Source organism: Somniosus microcephalus, chromosome 9, assembly GCF_052327205.1.
Source record: "Somniosus microcephalus isolate GS21.2 chromosome 9, FLI_Smic_1.0, whole genome shotgun sequence".
Taxonomy (NCBI): domain Eukaryota; kingdom Metazoa; phylum Chordata; class Chondrichthyes; order Squaliformes; family Somniosidae; genus Somniosus; species Somniosus microcephalus.
This window is the reverse complement of record NC_140995.1, coordinates 202,218,264-202,237,374: the sequence shown is the minus strand read 5'-3', so window position 1 is coordinate 202,237,374 and position 19,111 is coordinate 202,218,264. Positions and strand designations below refer to the sequence as shown.

The 19,111-nt window shown below is 43.3% G+C and overlaps 1 protein-coding gene across 3 annotated transcripts in view; it reads left to right on the top strand.

Annotated features, from left to right (window-relative positions):
• The window catches only part of scml4 (Scm polycomb group protein like 4), a 262,549-nt gene that overhangs the window by 81,429 nt on the left and 162,009 nt on the right, over nucleotides 1–19,111 (top strand). For 2 of the 3 annotated variants that reach the window (XM_085997762.1, XM_085997763.1), the window contains exon 8: nucleotides 17,241–17,488. In XM_085997762.1, coding sequence (XP_085853888.1) covers nucleotides 17,241–17,488 — 248 coding nt within the window. Of the gene's footprint in view, nucleotides 1–15,787; nucleotides 16,898–17,240; nucleotides 17,489–19,111 lie in introns of those variants that run through there. The other variant, XM_085997764.1, reaches the window with a different exon arrangement.

Genomic DNA, 19,111 nt, shown 5'->3' with positions numbered 1-19,111 from the left:
GTGTTACAACACATTGATTGTGTCGAGCAGTGGGTTGACTCCAGACACATGGCAGTGCCAGGCAATGTTTCCTCTAATTTTATTTTGGGCTGCGCAGCCCATTCAAAATTCCACGCATGCGTGTTTTTCTCCAATTTAAAAGCTGGCTCCCCGGCTGCACAGGACCTCCAGAGTGTTGCACGGCCGTGCAGCTTAAAGAGAACATTGGTGCCAGGTAACTGGACTCAACATAGAGTCCAACAATTTCAGACTCAGCCCCTATCACATATAGATACATTTTTTTTTTTATCCACACTTTTGTTTGGCCTTTTTTCTTCCCTCCCACATGGCAGCTGTCCTTCATTCTGCCAGCGCAATCCACACCTCATCTCGAGCCATCCTTTGTTCCTTAATCTGTCCCATTACCACCTCCGCTTGCCTTGAATATCTCTTAATGTTTCCTGCTTTCTATCCTATCACTGACCTTCCCTTTTGTTCTTTCATCCCCTCTCCCTTTTCCCAGCCCTTAACTTGCTTCACAATCTATTCCTTTTCCTGCTTTTTTTCCAGTTCTGACGAAAGGTCATCGACCTGAAACGTTAACTCTGTTTCTCTCTCCATGGATGTTGCCTGGCCTGCTGAGTTTTTCCAGCATTTTCTGTTGTTATTTTGGATTTCCAGCATCCGCAGTATTTTGCTATCGTATTGGTGCCAGGTAGTCTGACTATGTTTGATGAACTGCAGTCTGTCATTGAGCAGAGAGCAACACTGGTGGCACCTTCAGTAATATGGACCATAGACAAAGTAGCAGGAACATCTCTCATGAATGTTTCCGCTGCTGCTATGGGTATTTGGGGTCCAAACTCCAAGAAACTGTACAGCCTAGCTTCAGGTTGCTTGGAAAATAGTTACAGACATCCACGAGGGAGAGATTGAGCGACCTCATAGATGCCAAGTGTTTTGTGCTCTCACAGATCAGTGGGCCTTGCGAAGATATGTTCTCAATGCAGGGGCTGCACTCACATCAGCAGCAGTTCTGTGCCAAGAATTGGCCCTGCACCAGTGACCATAGGTGCCACATCCAAAAGCAATGAGTTCCCGCTGACTACAGCAAAAGAAACTCCAGGCACTGAAGCAGGTACAGCAATGCTAGTCAGAACTACAACTTGCTGACCATCTGTTTGCCATGTAGCACACCATCATTGCTTCTCCATCAGCTCGGGAAGCACTTGAGAGTAGGGCACATCAACAAGGTTTATGTAGAGAATTTCATAAATCATGATGGGTAAACACAAGAGAAAAAACCACATTGACCACGCGCACTGAAACAGTGAATACAATCATTTAATTGTTAATATATCTCGCAGCCTGACATTGTTGTGCACAAAAGAAAGCATTACTTGTCCGCAAATAGAATAAATGTAGCTTTGAGGAAGAGTTAAACAGGCAAAGAAACCAGCATGATTCCAATAGCAAGTGAGAGTAGGGTTTACCAGAAGAACCGGGCAATGAGACCCTCACACACCAGAGTCGCTGGATGCAGCGAACACTCGACTGTTGGTGTCTTTAGGCAGCATTATCATCCTGGTCTTCCATGGTTTGCTGCTGCTCCTCACCCAAGCCCATGGTGAGGTCTCTGTTCATAGCAATTATACACAGCATATACTATTATAATACCATTGACCTCTTTGGCACATATTTTAAGGCCTCCCCCGACAAGTTTACGTACATTGTTTTAGCACCCCAGATATTTGCTCAGCCAGGGCCTGGATTCACCCATGTGGCTTGTTCTATCTATTCTCTGCTGGGGTATGGAGTTGGCAGGGTGGCCATCAGCTATGGTAACCTGTATTTTTGAAGAGCCAGACCTCCACCCTTCCTTCTCCTCTTTCACAGAGCTGTGCCACATTTGAAAGCATCATGGATACTTTCTGGGATGCAATGCATTATTATTCAGGACTGACTTTTATTTTGCTTATTTCCTCCTCCCCCCCATTAAATAATGCATGAGTTTGCTCTTGATTGGCCTTTAACAAGCACTTGATGGGTCTTAACAAGCAAGAAGTTTTTCTCCCACGCGGTTTAGGATGCGAGTAAGAGAGAGTAGTACAAATGAAAAGTTCATTATGCTTTCTACTCGTTTTGTTGCCTTGTTTTTGCCAAAGTTAACACAGATGAAAATGTGACCCAGCGTATACGTAACCCCTGCCTTCTTTTAGTTTACAGCATCAAAGGCAGCCTCCTGAACTTACTGCATTAATGCAAACCCATGTTCCTGCATAACAGTTATGTGATTAAAAAAACAAGGCTGTTTAGAAAGCTCTTAAGTTTTTATGCTTCGGTTCTTTGACGTCAGATCTGGCAGAGTGAAGAAGGCTGTAGCAGCTGAATGCTGGTTACAGAAGAGTTGCCCAGATATCTTGATTTATCTATCAAACCAACGGGGAACAAACATTCTTAAAGACTTTTTTTCTGGAAAATTGTGGGAGCAGAGGAGTAAATAAGAACAGAAAATAACACTATTTACAGTGATGGTACTTACTAATTTTTTTAAAGACCTGCTCTTCAGACCAATAAACATGAGTAAGCGTGTGCAACTTGAAATAATTCCTTAATGCTAGGCAGTTTTAAAAACTGCACTCAGAGATCACATTGAAAGCATTTGCGCACAGAATAATGTTAAAGCTATAGGCTTGTATCTCCATCACCCTCCCCCCCCCCCCCCCCCCCAATTCCTTGAAATTTGCCTGAGAATAGTTTAGTGGCTGATTTGTCTATATGGATGCGTAATTGTTAAAGTTGTTCATGCATTAAAGTTTCACTTCCCACTATTGAGTCTGCAAACATTGAACATGTTGTAAATACCAATGTGTTTTTGGCTGCCGACCAGATGCTCGGGTTGGTTGTTTGGTCACTTGTCAAGGTCTTCTGAAGCTCAGTGTTATTCTGCGCAGTTTCAAACCATGCTTTGCATGTTGGTTCACACAGTGAGTTAAAGATAAGACCTGATGAGGCAGAAGAAACTAGGCTTGACTCACGAGTGTGCTAACTACATTACTCTCTCTCTATTAGTTGTGTTTTGAACACAAGTTAACAGTTACCCTGGCAGGTTTAAGAAAGATGTAAAGAAACATAACTCCCTTACAGTATACCCAACAGCATGCTCTGTTGATTCGTTTTCTTTTTGAGTTATTCAGTTCAAACACTGGATTGGGTCAATGGGTTAGATGAAAAAAAAACACAGAAAATTTATTGTAAGAAATCTCAGGGAGTAAAATGTCCTTCTGCGTGGGATAAAAGATGTCTGCCAGCAATCATGTACAAGGTGACACCATAAACTATGAGAACCAATTGTGCAAGACCCAAAAGAACAAACAATAGATTAGAGCTTTATTTTAAAAAAACACCATTGCTTGGAATTTCATGTGGGGGCATAATCAGCAAGTTACACAGACATTTACGCCCCTTGTTACTCGTACTTTGCTGACAGTAATTTACACCTGTTAATCCTGCCAATCGTATTAGCATACACCGGAACACAAAAATTAGCATAAACAAGCAGAAATCAGCATAAACAATCATGGGCCCAAGGAGATCGCAGAACTCACACCATATGTTCCTTCCTAAAATATGAAAATTAAAGTTTGATGCCATCTAACCACATTTATGCACATTGGGCACAGCAATTTTAAGAAAACGCAATGGTGGAAGCTTTCCAAATTATAATGTAACTCATGCTGATGCCATAAAAATATATTCAAAGGAACAGAAAATACAGTGCGGGTCTCAGGAACAGAAAATACAGTGCGGGTCTCGGGAACAGAAAATACAGTGCGGGTCTCCGGAACAGAAAATACAGTGCGGGTCTCGGGAACAGAAAATACAGTGCGGGTCTCGGGAACAGAAAATACAGTGCGGGTCTCGGGAACAGAAAATACAGTGCGGGTCTCGGGAACAGAAAATACAGTGCGGGTCTCGGGAACAGAAAGTACAGTGCGGGTCTCGGGAACAGAAAATACAGTGCGGGCCTCGGGAACAGAAAATACAGTGCGGGTCTCGGGAACAGAAAATACAGTGCGGGTCTCGGGAACAGAAAATACAGTGCGGGTCTCGGGAACAGAAAATACAGTGCGGGCCTCGGGAACAGAAAATACAGTGCGGGTCTCGGGAACAGAAAATACAGTGCGGGTCTCGGGAACAGAAAATACAGTGCGGGTCTCGGGAAGAGAAAATACAGTGCGGGTCTCGGGAAGAGAAAATACAGTGCGGGTCTCGGGAAGAGAAAATACAGTGCGGGTCTCGGGAAGAGAAAATACAGTGCGGGTCTCGGGAACAGAAAATACAGTGCGGGTCTCAGGAACAGAAAAGACAGTGCGGGTCTCAGGAACAGAAAATACAGTGCGGGTCTCAAGAACAGAAAATACAGTGCTGGTCTCAGGAACAGAAAATACAGTGCGGGTCTCGGGAACAGAAAATACAGTGCGGGTCTCGGGAACAGAAAATACAGTGCGGGTCTCGGGAACAGAAAATACAGTGCGGGTCTCGGGAACAGAAAATACAGTGCGGGTCTCAGGAACAGAAAATACAGTGTGGGTCTCAGGAACAGAAAATACAGTGCGGGTCTCGGGAACAGAAAATGCAGTGCGGGTCTCAGGAACAGAAAATACAGTGCGGGTCTCAGGAACAGAAAATACAGTGCGGGTCTCAGGAACAGAAAATACAGTGCTGGTCTCAGGAACAGAAAATACAGTGCGGGTCTCAGGAACAGAAAATACAGTGCGGGTCTCGGGAACAGAAAATACAGTGCGGGTCTCGGGAACAGAAAATACAGTGCGGGTCTCAGGAACAGAAAATACAGTGCGGGTCTCATGAACAGAAAATACAGTGCGGGTCTCAGGAACAGAAAATACAGTGCGGGTCTCGGGAACAGAAAATACAGTGCGGGTCTCGGGAACAGAAAATACAGTGCGGGTCTCGGGAACAGAAAATACAGTGCGGGTCTCAGGAACAGAAAATACAGTGCGGGTCTCAGGAACAGAAAATACAGTGCGGGTCTCAGGAACAGAAAATACAGTGCGGGTCTCAGGGTGAGGATAAATTAAACAAAATTGCAACAAAACTCTAGAAATATGATTTTGTTTCCCGACTGCGCCTAAAATTCTGGGCGTAATTTTACACCCGTTTTGAGCCAATGTACTTGTAGGAAATTTGCACTTGTAAAGTCTGTGGGTTGTTTAGTTAATTAATACACAGACTCCAAGAGTAACTTAAAACAGGACTTTACTATTCGAAGGTCAGGGCGAATCTGCCAAATAAATCCTGACACAGCACTTATATACCGGTGTGGTCACCGTCGGTATTACAGTATACAGAAGCCAACAAAGTAGTGCCACACCTAAAATAGTTCTCTTAAAGGTGAACGGTTACATACAATGGTTTTCTTAAAGGTAGACGGATACATACACTACAATCCTCCCTTTTTAGCTTACAACATACTTAGTCCCCCATTAAACATAACATATATTCAACTTCATGTAAAACAATTCACAGGTATAATCTATGCGGGAAACAGTTTACAGATTCAGTCTCTGCGGGAACAGTTCACAGACTCAGTCTCTGGTCTTGACTCGGTCCGAACAACATCTCTGTGGTGTAGCCGGTTCACATTGCTAGCGTGACTCATCCAATAGTCTTTCCCTTGACTTAACAGCTTGAACTTCCGTCCTGCTGAACCAGCAGTGCTGACTTTTACAAACAGCTGGACTGCCTTGGTAATTTTTCCTACTTGCCAACTGATTTGGCTCCCTTCGTAGGGCCCACGTACATGATCTGGTAGAAGTGATAATGATTTAGATGGTTATCACTTTCTGCTTCGTCTTTTTCTTTTCTGCTTCTTGGAGACTCTCGGGGCTCCCTTATCAGCTGCCAGCTGTAGCGCCACCATCTCCCTATGTTCCTTAGACTTTAAGTGCTTCATCCTGATTTCTGCACTTTGGGAGTTTTCATCACAAGCTGGGCAGACCAAGTCCTCGTAATATTCCGTGTCACTCAACAGGTCATGGTAATATTCGGTGTCGTCCTGAACTAGTCTAGCGAGAGGGCCTGCTACTTCTTCCTTACCCAACTGGACGTTAGCCGACTGTTGTTCCCTCCCTAGACATCTTCCCTGAAGAGACTTCTTCATGCGTTCATATTCATCCCGCTCTTCCTGGGTTTCCTGCCACTCCTTCACTAATGACCTCATTTGTGATTCCAATACTTCCCCTTCCATCGGGAATTGATTGATCGGGCTATTCAATCCTTCTACTGGAGCAGCTGTTTCAACATTCTGTAGTTCACATTGACGTGATTCAGTGTACTTTCGGCAGCCCCGTAAAATCTGTGTTGCAACCTCAACTATTCCCCAAACTTTTGAGAGCTCCGAACCCCTTCCCTTTGAAGATTGAAGCTTGTGTTCAAATGGTTCCCATTGCAGAGTCTTGTCTCTCAGCATATGAAGGAGTTGGCTGACCGTTAACTCTTCCACGGGGACCCTGTGGATCAGAGTCTTCTCCATTTCATCCACCTTTTCCTCCAATGCTTTCACCTTTTTTTCCTCTTGTACTTTGGCTTTAAGCGCTCGGAGAAGTTGCGCCTTGATGCTCTCTAGCTCATGTTCAGGGGCCATTCTTACAGTCTCTGTGTTTCTTACAGTTGCCTTTTCTTTCACTGAAAGAATTCCCAGTTGAATCTATTCTTCAAGTTGTTGAACCTCGGTCATTGCCGCCTCATATTTGTCTTGGGTTTCCTTCAATATTTTTATGAGTTCTTGGACATCTTGACTTTCATGTTCTGCCATGTCTTTCACCTCTAATTTCTCATCTATGGATGGAACTTCTACCGATGAGTCTGTCTTGGCCTTGAGCTCATTAAGAATTTCCTGCAGCCTTTGGACTTCTTGTTCATGTTCAACCTTTAGTTGCTCATATGCTTCCACTGAAACTAGCTTTTCGGAGGTTGCCGAGTTAACCCCCTCCAGGATTGTAGCCTGGGCCTGTTCATACTGTTCCTTCAACTTCTCAAACTCTGCTTGTAAGGAGTCGTAGAGAAGAACTGGAATAAAATCCTGGCTTCCTGAAGATTCCTCTTCATTTGCTTCTTTCTGCAAATATTCTAACTCCTGAACATCATAAGGGAGATGTGATCGGTGATTGGTCACGATGGCTCTATGGTCGCTCTCTGCTTGAGCTAGCTGCTTCTGTTGTCTTTCCAGATTCTCCCATTCGGTGTCATAGAACTTTTTCATTGTTTTCATCTCTTGTACGAGACGGTAACTCAATTGTTCTAATTGTTGTCGTGATTTGAAATAAAGTTGAGTCCGAGCTCGGTGTTCTTCCGTCATGGATATGTCCTTAAACTGAACAGACTCAGAATTCTCTGTCAAACTATGTTGTCGTTGTTCGGTGGAGCTCTGTTCTGAAACTTTGTTCTTCTCTGAAGCATAAGCCTTTCTGCATGCCTTCGTTTTTCCAACCTTAGTCGGCAAGTCCATTTTAGCCTTGTCTTTCACATTTGGGTTGGTCTTATCGTCATCCGATTCAGAATCTGAGCTGATTGTCTGCACCGAGTCCTCACTCGTTATGGCTTTTAGATAGTGCCATCCCATGTCTATTTTCTTGATCCACTCCCATCCTAGAAGTGGTGGTCCTCCCTCAGGTAGTACGTATAAGTTCATTCTTGGGTGTTCTTTACCCCTATCTCTCACCTTGACTCTTATCTTTCCCATGGGGTATACTTTATGCCCCGTGTATGTCTGCAATACGAACTTGGTATCCCTTAAGGGCATATGTGAGAATAGCTGGTGGTAATCCCTTCGATTTATGACTGATAGAGCTGATCCAGTGTCCAACTCCATTTTCACTTGGACTCCAGCTATTTTTAGCATGACCCAGATAGTTTGTAGGTCAGCTTCCTTACTCACATTGTGAATTCTCAGACTACCCAGCTCCTGGCCGTTTGGGTCTGAGTCCGAATTCTGTTCGTCTGAACTCTTCTCAGCCACCTTGTGTACCTTGTTGTCCTTTTCCTGTGATGGCTTCCTTTGGCTGTTGGTCCTTTGGTTGTTGGTCTTCTTCCCTGACCGGCATACCTTAGCTATGTGACCCAGTTTGCCACATTTCCTACATTCCTGGTTCTTAAACCAGCATTGGTTCTGGTCGTGTGTTGTCTTCCCACAACGATAGCATTTTGTTGTTGTCGAGGTAATTTGATCCACACTGAGTGCCGCTGTCTTTAGCTGCATTTCCGCAGTTCCCTTCGCTGCGGCTTCGTGCGATGCTGCAATAAGGACAGCCCTGTCAAGTGTAAGGTCGTTCTCTTCGAGTAGTCGCTTTTGCGTTCCTTCCTTTGCCAATCCGCACACGAACTTGTCTCGCAATGCCTCTGTCAGATTCCCTCCAAACTGGCAGTATTTCGCTGGTCTACGCAGTTCGACCAAGTATTCTGCGTTGCTTTCGTCTTTCCGTTGCGTTCTCACATAGAATTTGAATCGTTCCGCCAACATCAACGGTGTGGGGTTCAAGTGATCCTTCAGAACAGCCACAATATCATCGAAAGTCTGATCCGCTGGTTTAGCCGGTGATAGTAGATGCTTCAAGAGCCCGTATGTCTTCGCGCCCATCGAGTTTAGCAAGGTTATAGCTTTGTCATCTTCTATTTTATTGGCCTCACAATAGATCTCAATGCGTTCCACATACGTGGCCCAGTCTTCTACCTCGGAATTAAAATCGTTGATGTTACCACGCCTTGGCATCTTCCTCTCTTCCTGATAACACCACGGATTATTTCTTTAAATTTTCTTTTTTTTTCAAGATGGCGGTTCCCGCGAAAATGGCGGTTTCCCGCGCTTATCTTCTCTCCCCGCCCACTTCAATGGCGGTTCCCCGCTTCTGTCTTCTTCTCCGCCTAATGGCGGTTTCCCGCGTTTCTTCCCCTGGCGGGAGGGGTACACTTTCCCCACGGGCGACGGCCGCTGGCTTTCAGGTTCACAGCCTGCGCGTCGGCTTCAGTGCTTTCCCTTTTCTCGGCAGGGCAACCGGCGCTGGGTACACCCCGTTGACGGCGAACAGTTTCAGCCGCTGGGCTGGCTCTCGCTCAGTTCCCCTTGCTCGGACTCTGTCTCTCTCCCGCTCGCTCGGCTCTACCGGCGCTGGGTACACCCCGTTGACGGAGAACAGTTTCAGCCGCTGGACTGGCTCTCGCTCAGTCTCCCTTGCTCGGGCTCTGTCTCTCTCCCGCTCGCTCGGCTCTACCGGCGCTGGGTACACCCCGTTGACGGAGAACAGTTTCAGCCGCTGGACTGGCTCTCGCTCAGTCTCCCTTGGTCGGCTCTGCCTCTCCCGCTCGCTCGGCTCCCAACCGCGCCTCCCAGCCCTCTCGCAGTCCGGTGCTTCCCTCCCCGGCTGCGGCTGAGTTTATCTCTTCCCGCGCCTACGTTCCCAGTCGCAGCGCTTCGTGGCTTCGGTCGCTGCCCGGCCTTTTTCGCCGGTCGCGGTCTAGCTGTCTCACGACGCCGTTGCGTCCCCCAGCCTGTCTGTACCGCGGCTTCCTTGCTCCACGCTGCCCCAGTCTCAGCGCCTCTGGACCCGACTTCTGTCCGGCTCCTTTCCCCTTCGACCGTGGTCGAGTGCACTGCCCTTATCCTCCGGTTATTCTTTTTACTTTCCCTTACAGTCACCGTGGCCGCCTTGCTTCTCGTGCTGATCGGCTCACTCCTCACCGTGGCAGAAGGGACAGTCAGTGCCTGTTGCTGATGGAAGTCTTTGTCTCTAAATTCTTCCTCCTTTCTAGTTCTGCAGCCTCGAGTTTTCTCCCAGCAGAACGACGAGGGCGGTTGCCTCTTCTCGACGCTCGTTAACTGCTTCGGAAGTATTGTTGCCGCAGGGTACGATCGGACTCGTCGCCACTGTAAAGTCTGTGGGTTGTTTAGTTAATTAATACACAGACTCCAAGAGTAACTTAAAACAGGACTTTACTATTCGAAGGTCAGGGCAAATCTGCCAAATAAATCCTGACACAGCACTTATATACCGGTGTGGTCACCGTCGGTATTACAGTATACAGAAGCCAACAAAGTAGTGCCACACCTAAAATAGTTCTCTTAAAGGTGAACGGTTACATACAATGGTTTTCTTAAAGGTAGACGGATACATACACTACAGCACTTGCCACTCTTTACCATGGGGGTGGGACCATTATAATGCGCCTGCGCACAGGACTCGACGAATGGCCGTAAAAGATCCAGGAAATTCAGTAAGTGCGTGCATAACACATTTACGCCTGAATTTTCCCAAACTTTTATGCTGGAAATTGGCTCTGTGCTTTTATTGTATGTGTTTTTGGGCGCAAAATCATAGGAAATACCAGCCCCATTTCCTGTCCTTCTGGTAGTACATCATCGACTGAGGACTGAGATGGGTTTGGTAACCCAGTGGTTATGGTAATGAACCAGCAACCCAAGGGTGGTGAGTTCAAATCCCACCATAGAAAGTTGTGAAATTGAATCCAATAAATCAGGTTATGTGCGGCCCAGCACCAGTAAATAACCATGAAAGGAGTAATAATTCAACTGGTTCACTAATGTGAAAGCTGCCAATCCTACCCAGTTTGGCCTGCATGTGATTCCGGTCTCCCCATATGTGGTTGACTCGATGCCCTCAGGGCAACTAGGCATAGGCACAAAATACTGGCTTACCAGTATTGTCCACATACCAATAAACAGTATTACTTCCATTCCACGTAAAATAATGGAAATGATTATCGAGAGTAAGATTGAGGATCATCTGTATACCCATAACCTATTTATAGCAGTCAGCATGGATTCAGAAGAGGAAGATCCTACCTGATGAACCTCCTCATTGACAACCCAAGTGGACTGGGAGAAGCTCTTTGATGTAGTCTACCTCGACTTACAAAAAGCTTTAGATAAAGTTCCACATGAAAGGCTATTAATTAAACTCAATGATGTTTGGATTCTGGAGTGGATAAGAAACTGGTTGAAAGTTAGGAAGAGGTGTTATATCAGAATAGGAGGAAGTGCTGAATGAGCTACCTCAGGGCTTGGAGCTGGGAGCCTAATTTACATAACTGACTTGAATTCAGAAACTCAATGCATAGTGGTCAAATGTGCAGATGATACCAACCTAGGAGGGACAATGGAAATAAAAATTGGGAGAGTTGTAAAACGGGCTGACGGCTTGCAATGACCCATTTTACACTATCGCACAAACTCAGTTGCCCAGAATTTGCTGGAGCGTGGCATCTCGCAATGTGCCCCGTTTGTTAGATTTCTTTCCTCACCCTTTGGCTCGAATTTTTTTTACGCCAGACATTTTTTGGAAGTGTGAGCTGATAACGGCGTGGCGAGGGCAACAGGACATCTGGGTCCTTGGTGAATGACAGGACCAACAGTCTATCTCCTTAACCAATGAGAGTTAAAGATAGAGAAAGAAACAGAGTGAACAACCGAGAAGGAAATAGGTTGAATTAGAGCCAAATTAGGTACAGAAAGAGAAATAAAGAAAGGAAAGGAAGATTGGATTAAGAGGAAAAAATGAGACAGAAAGGAAAAGTAAGAGAAAAAATAATTAACTTTTAAAAACCTCTAAGAACAATTTACTACCTGTAGGAATGAGACTCCAGTGTTTCAACTGTTCCCTTTCTGTAACTATATTGTATTTATGGCCCCTAGTTGTGGATGCTCCCACAAGTGGAAACATTCTCGCCACATTTTAAAGACCTTGATCAGGTCACCTCTAAGTCTTCTCTTTTTTAAAGAAAAAAGCCCCAACCTGTTCAATCTTTCCCGATAGCTGTAATCTCTCAGTTCTGGTCCCATCTTTGTAAATCTTTTTTGCACTTTCAGTGTTTATGTCCTTTTTATAGTATGGAGACTAGAACTGCGCACAGTATTCTAAGTGCAGCCTGACCAGGGGCCTATATAAGTTTAACATAACTTCACTACTTTTGAAATCTATACCCCTAGAAATAAATCCCAGTGCTTTATTAGGATTGTTAGTTGCTTTGCTGACCTGCGATGCTGCTTTTAATGATTTGTTCACCTCTATACCTAGATCCCTTTGCCCTTCTACCCTATTCAGTTTATTATTTTCTAAGGTGTAGATGATGTTTCTATTTTTCCTACCAAAGTGCATCACCTCACATTTATCTGTGTTAAAGTTCATTTGCCACTTAATTGTCCAGTCTGCAAGTTTTCTAATGTCTTGTATTATGTTGCATTCATGCTATTTATTTTTGTCCAACTCGGATTTAGTTTTTCATCTTTTCTTTTACATCTTCCCTGTCCATGCACTATTTCCTGATTGAGCGAACGGCCTGCTTTCAGCCCTCTGGCTATTATAGAATCATACAATGGTACAGTACAGAAGTAGGCCATTCAGCCCATTATGCTCTTTGAAGGAGCTATACAATTAGTCCCACTCCCCTGCTCTTTCCCCATAGCCTAGAATAGTTTTTACTTTTCAAGTATTTATATAATTCCCTTTTGAAAGTTATTATTGAATCTGCTTCCACCACCCTTTCAAGGCAGTGCATTCCAGATCATCATAACTCGCTGTGCAACTTTTTCCTCATTTCACCTCTGGTTCTTTTGCCAATTACGTTAAATCTGTGTCCTCTGGTTACCATCCCTTCAGCCACTGAAAATAGCTTCTTATTTACTCTTTATCAAAAGTAAATGCCTCAACGCCTCTCTTCAATCTGATACAGGAACTGTGAATATGGCCCATGGCAAAGCACTCTCCAATTCTACCTCCCTCTTTTCCTGTGGGTAAGCAACTGTTGTCTGCTTGTTACCTGTCTCTGACAACTCAATCACAGTCTTCAATCAATCTCCAGCTTGCTCTGTGATGTACCAATTATTCTTTACTTTTGCATTAAAAAAAATAAATTCTCCCCCATTACCTATATCTGTGCTATCCTCTGTCAGGAGATGTGGACAAAACTAAGACCCATCACTCTTCCCCAGATCTACACGCTCCTCTCTCGGGTTGTGTGGGCTAAACTTAGCACTTTCTCCTTCCACAAAACCCACACGATCAAGAGAGGATTACAAAACTCAATCACTTACCTAAATCTACAGTATGATTTATCAGGACATGGAACCAAAGTCATCAACTCCTTTCCTAGCTCCGTGTTATCCTCTGTCTGGAGACGTGGACCAAACTCAATAGCCTTCCTCCTCCCATGCACCAGGTGAGATCAGGAGTTCACTGTGTGAGGAAATTCGAGGGTTGAACTTGCACTCTCCCTTGGTGCATGGTGCTTACTTCAGTGCACTGTAGTAGCTGCCTGGCTCCATCAATCAGAATTAAAGATTTCTTCTCACAGAAAAACCATGGGGGCCAGTTTTAGTCTCCATTATTATGCCTCATAAATTGGCACACATGGGCCGTAATGGAATGGAAAATGGACAAAGATCATTGATGCTGGGTTTAGAAACAGAAAAGTAAACATAGAAAAATAGAAGCAGGAGTAGGCCATTCGGCCCTTCAAGCCTGCTCCGCCATTCAATATGTGGATCCAAGGTTGCTGGACTGTGCTTTGCAATGCTAAGGAATTTAAAGAGACAACCAGCACCTTGCAGTTGCAATTTTAATTTTTTTCCCATCTTTCGCTGATTTTCTGTTGTAAACGTTGTGCATGAAGAGAGGTTTGTAGGACTTTCTTGCTTGTCTTATTTGGATAAAGAGGAGGAAGAATGCAGGTACATCATAAGTGGACTGTGCCTTCCCTTCCAGCTGATACAAAGGTGGGCATTCCTGTACTTTAGTTAGAGAGGAGCAATGCATGCAGAGGCTAGGATTCACATGTTGCAAGCAGACCTGCAGCCAAGCCACAGGGCAGGTGCAGCATTGCCGATCATTGCAGTCTTGAATTTTTTTTGCCTCGGGCACATTCCAAGCTGCTACATGGGCTATAAGCAGTATCGGCCAATCTCCAGTCTGCACATGTGAAAAGCAAGTGACCACAGAGCATTGCATCATTTTCCCAATGGATAACTGGATACAGCAGGAGAGGGTCCTGGGTCTTTTCCAAATTGCAAGATTTTCCAAAGTCCAGGTATCATTTATTGCACACATGCAGCCCCACATGCTCCTACATACAATAAAATCCTAGAGTAGAAGAGCATAGAAAGAGACCATTTGGCCCATTGCATCATCTCTGGCTCTCTGAAAGAGCTTCCATTTCCTTCTTCATTCCCCATACTCTTTGAGACCTTTCTTTTTTCAAATATTTATCCATTTCCCTTTTAAAAGCTATTATGGATTCTGCTTCCATCACTGTTTCTGGTGGGGGATTCCATGTCCTAATAACTATCTGTGTAATAAAAATTATCTTAGTCTCTCCCTTTGTTAATTTGGTGGTGATCTTAAATTTATGCCCTCTGGTTACGGACTCGCCAATCGCTGGAGATAGTTTTTCCCAATAGTGGAGGCTTCATAAACTGCAAGGGATTCAGGTGATCAATGTCCAGCTTGTCTGTGATCAGGATCATTAAGGTGAATGCCCATTTTCCTGACAATAGTCACGTCTTTATTTTACGGCAATCCACTGTGCTGACATTATTTTACCCTGACAAAAATGTGCTAAATTGGATCTTTGGTGGTCGAGGCTGCAGCCCTGGTTTGTGACACCTGTACAGCATCTGCATATACCTAACACAGGTATACTCAAATGTGTGCATCAATGAAAGCCATCACTGAGCGTGGTGATGCAGCGGTTCAGAAGCTCTAACAGAGTTGGAGGTTCTCCATAGTACAGCCTGGCCAAAGTGCCATGCATCATTGTGGTTTGCTGTACAATAGACTGAACATTGAGCAACTTGAGGAGGTGAGCAATGAACCTGAACAAGGAGGCGACATGGACGAGGCAGCAGGTACATCAAATAAAACCTCTTTGCCTGTTGCAAGAGCTGTTTGCCAAGCTCTTACTGAGGATGACTTCTCACGGTCCCCTCTACATCCTTAGAATGCTCTGAACAAATGTGCTTTCACCTATATTGTCCTTCCTTCCTATTGAATTGCTAAATATGCCACTCGTACTAGAACACTCTCTGCACACAGCACAGCTGAAGTGAGACCAACATTTATTTCCCTGTATTTAATCATTCTCTACTGCTACTATTTTCTGCCCCTTGCTGACATTGTGTGACTGATGTGATCTTGTGTTTATTCTTCCTGGTCCCCCGGTGGCTGTGGTAGGCGAGGTGGCTGTCTGCATTGCAGTTGGCTCCACTGTCTCTGATCTAGGGAGGAGAAAAGCATAAGCCCGAGTTCTTGCTCCTGATGGCTATCCTGCAGCCCTGGCTACAAATGCCATACGTGCACAGAGATTGAACATGAGATTGGGCTCTGTTGTGAAGTCCTCCATAGCTCATCTTAGTACCAGTGGAATTGCACCCCCAGCATGGGTTCTTCAGGAGACAAGACATTAAGGGAAAAATTGGGAGGAACTGGGCACCACTTTTTATCACTATAGTGCTGTCACAGGATGCTGTATACTTCAGGCCACGTGTCAAAAGTTAGCAGCGCTTCCCTAGGTCCTATGTCACATTAACTCAGCCCACCTGCCTGGGCATAATAATAGTAATAAAACTACATTGCTTATTTTAAAAAAGGTATTACGTATTAATTAAATAGCATAATTCAAGTTGGGGAGGGATTTGCAGCCAAATGGTATTTCAAACTGATTGAATTTATAGATTACAATGTAACGGAATCCCTGAATTTAATTGCAGGCTTGTTTTCCCAATATCACAGTGCTCTGTATGTAAAACACTGAGAATGGTTAAATATGCAGTGTCATTTATAGCTTTAAAATGTCACTGTTGAAGTTCACAAGGTCAACATTAAGTCAGCATTGATGGTTTTTCTTCCCATGCAGAACAGCTGCCTCACACGAGTTGATTCTCGTCTATTTTGGTTACTCTGATGCAATGAACTGACGGGCACTGGGCTCACCACTTCACTCGTAACTTTCTATGAACCTTCGAGGGAATCTTGTCGCTCATTTAACCCGTAGCGCTGCCCACTATTGTGTGAGCCTGCGAGGATGTGTTGCCACACACTCAGCTTCCCATATGTGAATGGGAGGGCAAGTTATGTTAGTGACAGACGGTGGAGTGCTGACTTGACATTTTCAGTGTGGTTTCCATGGAAACAGTGGAGGAGGTCCAAATAGGGTAGCCTGAAAGAGTAACACTAGAAAAATGCCTGATTGAGAACCATTGTGTTTCAAGCACCATGTAACAGTGTGCTTCAGCAAACGTTGTTGAAACAATAGCAGAGAGTTGGGGAAAAAAACAATAATTTGGAATTCTACGATATTCCACCTTAAGTCATAAGAAGAAAAAGGATACAGAATACATAACATTTTAGCTTGTGTTAATTCATAGCCACGTATTTGATTTATTTTTGTGGGTAGTATTCTAAATTTGTTTTATTTATTTGACATTTTTTTTGAATACTTTTTTTTTCTCCCCTCTCGCTTGACAGTATATTTCCTTGTTGAGCTGATTGAGAGGAAGGAAGATATACCGCATGCAGACTTCATTTTGTGCATGTAATATGTTTTTTTTCTTCTGAAAGCACAGGGTTGGTTGGTTTCCGGACATGATGTGGTTTAAGCTGTCATCGTAATGGAAATTCACTGTTGTAGCCATGGCAAATCGAGTTTCTGCTCTGCCCTGAATGCATTAGTTTAATGAGATGTTTGCAGCTGGAACACTCGGCTGCTGGAGTCTTAGTTTACAAGGAAAAGCATTGCAAAGATGGGTTTTGCCAGTTTATTGTGCATGTGCAATAAGTGTGTTCCTGCCTCGGCTACTTTAGAGGTTTAATGTTGTAGTCTAGCTAACCAGGTAATAAGAACTAGTGAATGGTTTGTCTGCATGTTTGTAATTCTTCGTTTAAGAAGTCGTGGTTTAGTAACATCAGGCAATACAAGCAGATTTTATTCTACTGTGTGTAATTTAAGTACATATGTTGTTGATATATACAGGTAGTGACATTATTATGAAGCTGATTTGTTGGACAGTATATGAAATAGTTTAAACTGACAAAAGGAATGTCTCCATATAAGAATGAGAGAATAAAAATCTATCACGTACTACTAAAAATGTGCAAAATTCACTGAATTTTTTAGATCATTTTCTTCCCTGACATTTAAATTCCTCTCGTTCGTTTTGTCACCTGTTCTTTTAGTTGCTATCCTGAAGAGCATTGCTACTCCCTCGCCACCACAATCTGAAGAGAGTGAAATGCAGTCTGCAATGAAAGTGGCTTCAGAGCATACACCAGGGCGAAGAGGAAGGAAACCAGGAAGAAAACGAAGACAGGAGCTTCTTCAGTCAGCTTTCAAACTAGCCGTGCAGAGTGCGGTGGCAGCTCCATCTAAAACTGTCTTACCGCTGAAAATACCCAAAAAGAGAGGACCAAAACCTGGAAGCAAGGTAAATATGGTTGAGTTCCTGCAAAGCAGCAGCTTTGTGCTATCTCTGTAGTGTTGAAGGATGCACTGTGCATGTGCAAATTGTCTAAGTATGTAAAGTCACGCAGACATGTCTCAAGAACCTAAGCTTACAAGTTCCAAGCTCCTTTTTAAGAAAACCAAAAATGACAAAAATTGCTGTCGTGTTAAGACACACAATTTAAATTTATTGCAAATAAGTTTTCAAAATTTGTAAAGACTTCATTACTTTTTCAATCTTGTAAAATCAGGATTTATTCTGTGATTAGCACGGATTACACAAGGGATTACATATGCATTTCATGGGGTGACCCAGTTGATTCGGAAACTGTGATGAGTATGTTGCTAAATTGTAATCTATTGATTGTTTTGTTCCTTGTCAAATGATGTTAATAGCTCATGGCAAATATAATGTTCTCAATCGGGATTGAATGCTATTATAATAACTTTCTTAACATTGTTTGTTTAACACTTAAATAGACAATCTTACTTGTAATGCATTGAGTTGCACATGAGATCCCCCTTCCCCCCCCCCCCAAATAAAAGGTTAAAAAAATTGAATTTCTAATACAACATGAAATAAATAACTGCAGTAACAATAAACTCATTGCAGCTTCCCAGTAACTTGAGTTCACAAAGAATCTAAAAAAATAGTATGCGACAGTGGAGGGCAGAGACTTTATGAGCTTTGTCAGGCTTAGCACTGACTATGCTAAATCTGTTAATATTTTTTTCTCCATTCTCTGTGTGCATATTAATGATCTCTCTCATACTTGTTACTAAGGAAACAGGGTATTTTAATTTTCAGAGACTGTCGGCCTTAACCGTTCCACTGTGTTTCTGCAACAACCAAAAAACAAAAAAGCTTTCAATGTGACATAGACCTCAAGTCTTTAGGTTTCGTTTGATTACTGTGACTTATTAAAGAAATGTTTCACTATATCACCTTGTGTTATATACTTCATTGATAGAATGGGCAAGGAGAACAAACAGGTTTTGTCTTTATTTAGTTTAAACAAGGCACATTGGTGATTACAGGGGAAGATTTTTCCTATGTGCTGTTCATAAAAGAACATGTTTATGAATTTATTTCTGCTACGTGTTTACTCTATCTAAGGTCGAGGTTGGGTTTGCATTAAGGTGAAAAGAACATACCCTTTTTGAGGATAGTCTTGCGAATTAACAGATTTTTTAAAAAAAATTTAAATTACCTCCACATTTTTTTTATTATTGGTGCCCCTCAGCCTTCCTTAATTTTTAAATCAACGAAAAGAGAAACTGACATGACTACAATATGAACCTTACAATATGAGACTACAATATGAACCTTACAATATGAACCTATCAAAATATCTGGATACGTGTTGAAAAAGCATTGTACGGGTTTGTTTTTCTAATTGAAGATTTAAAATGAAGTGCTTTTTTTGCTTGTTGACTGTTTTAAAATTATTTTCCACAAATTTTCAAGAAGCAAAATACCAGTTTAACAGCCAACACTGAAATGGAGAGAGGCAAAATTAATGTAACGTAGCAGCTGTGTAACATAGCACTCTGCTTCCCTAATCTAATAAAAAATGACTGTGGTGAAAAATATTGCAGTTGTTAG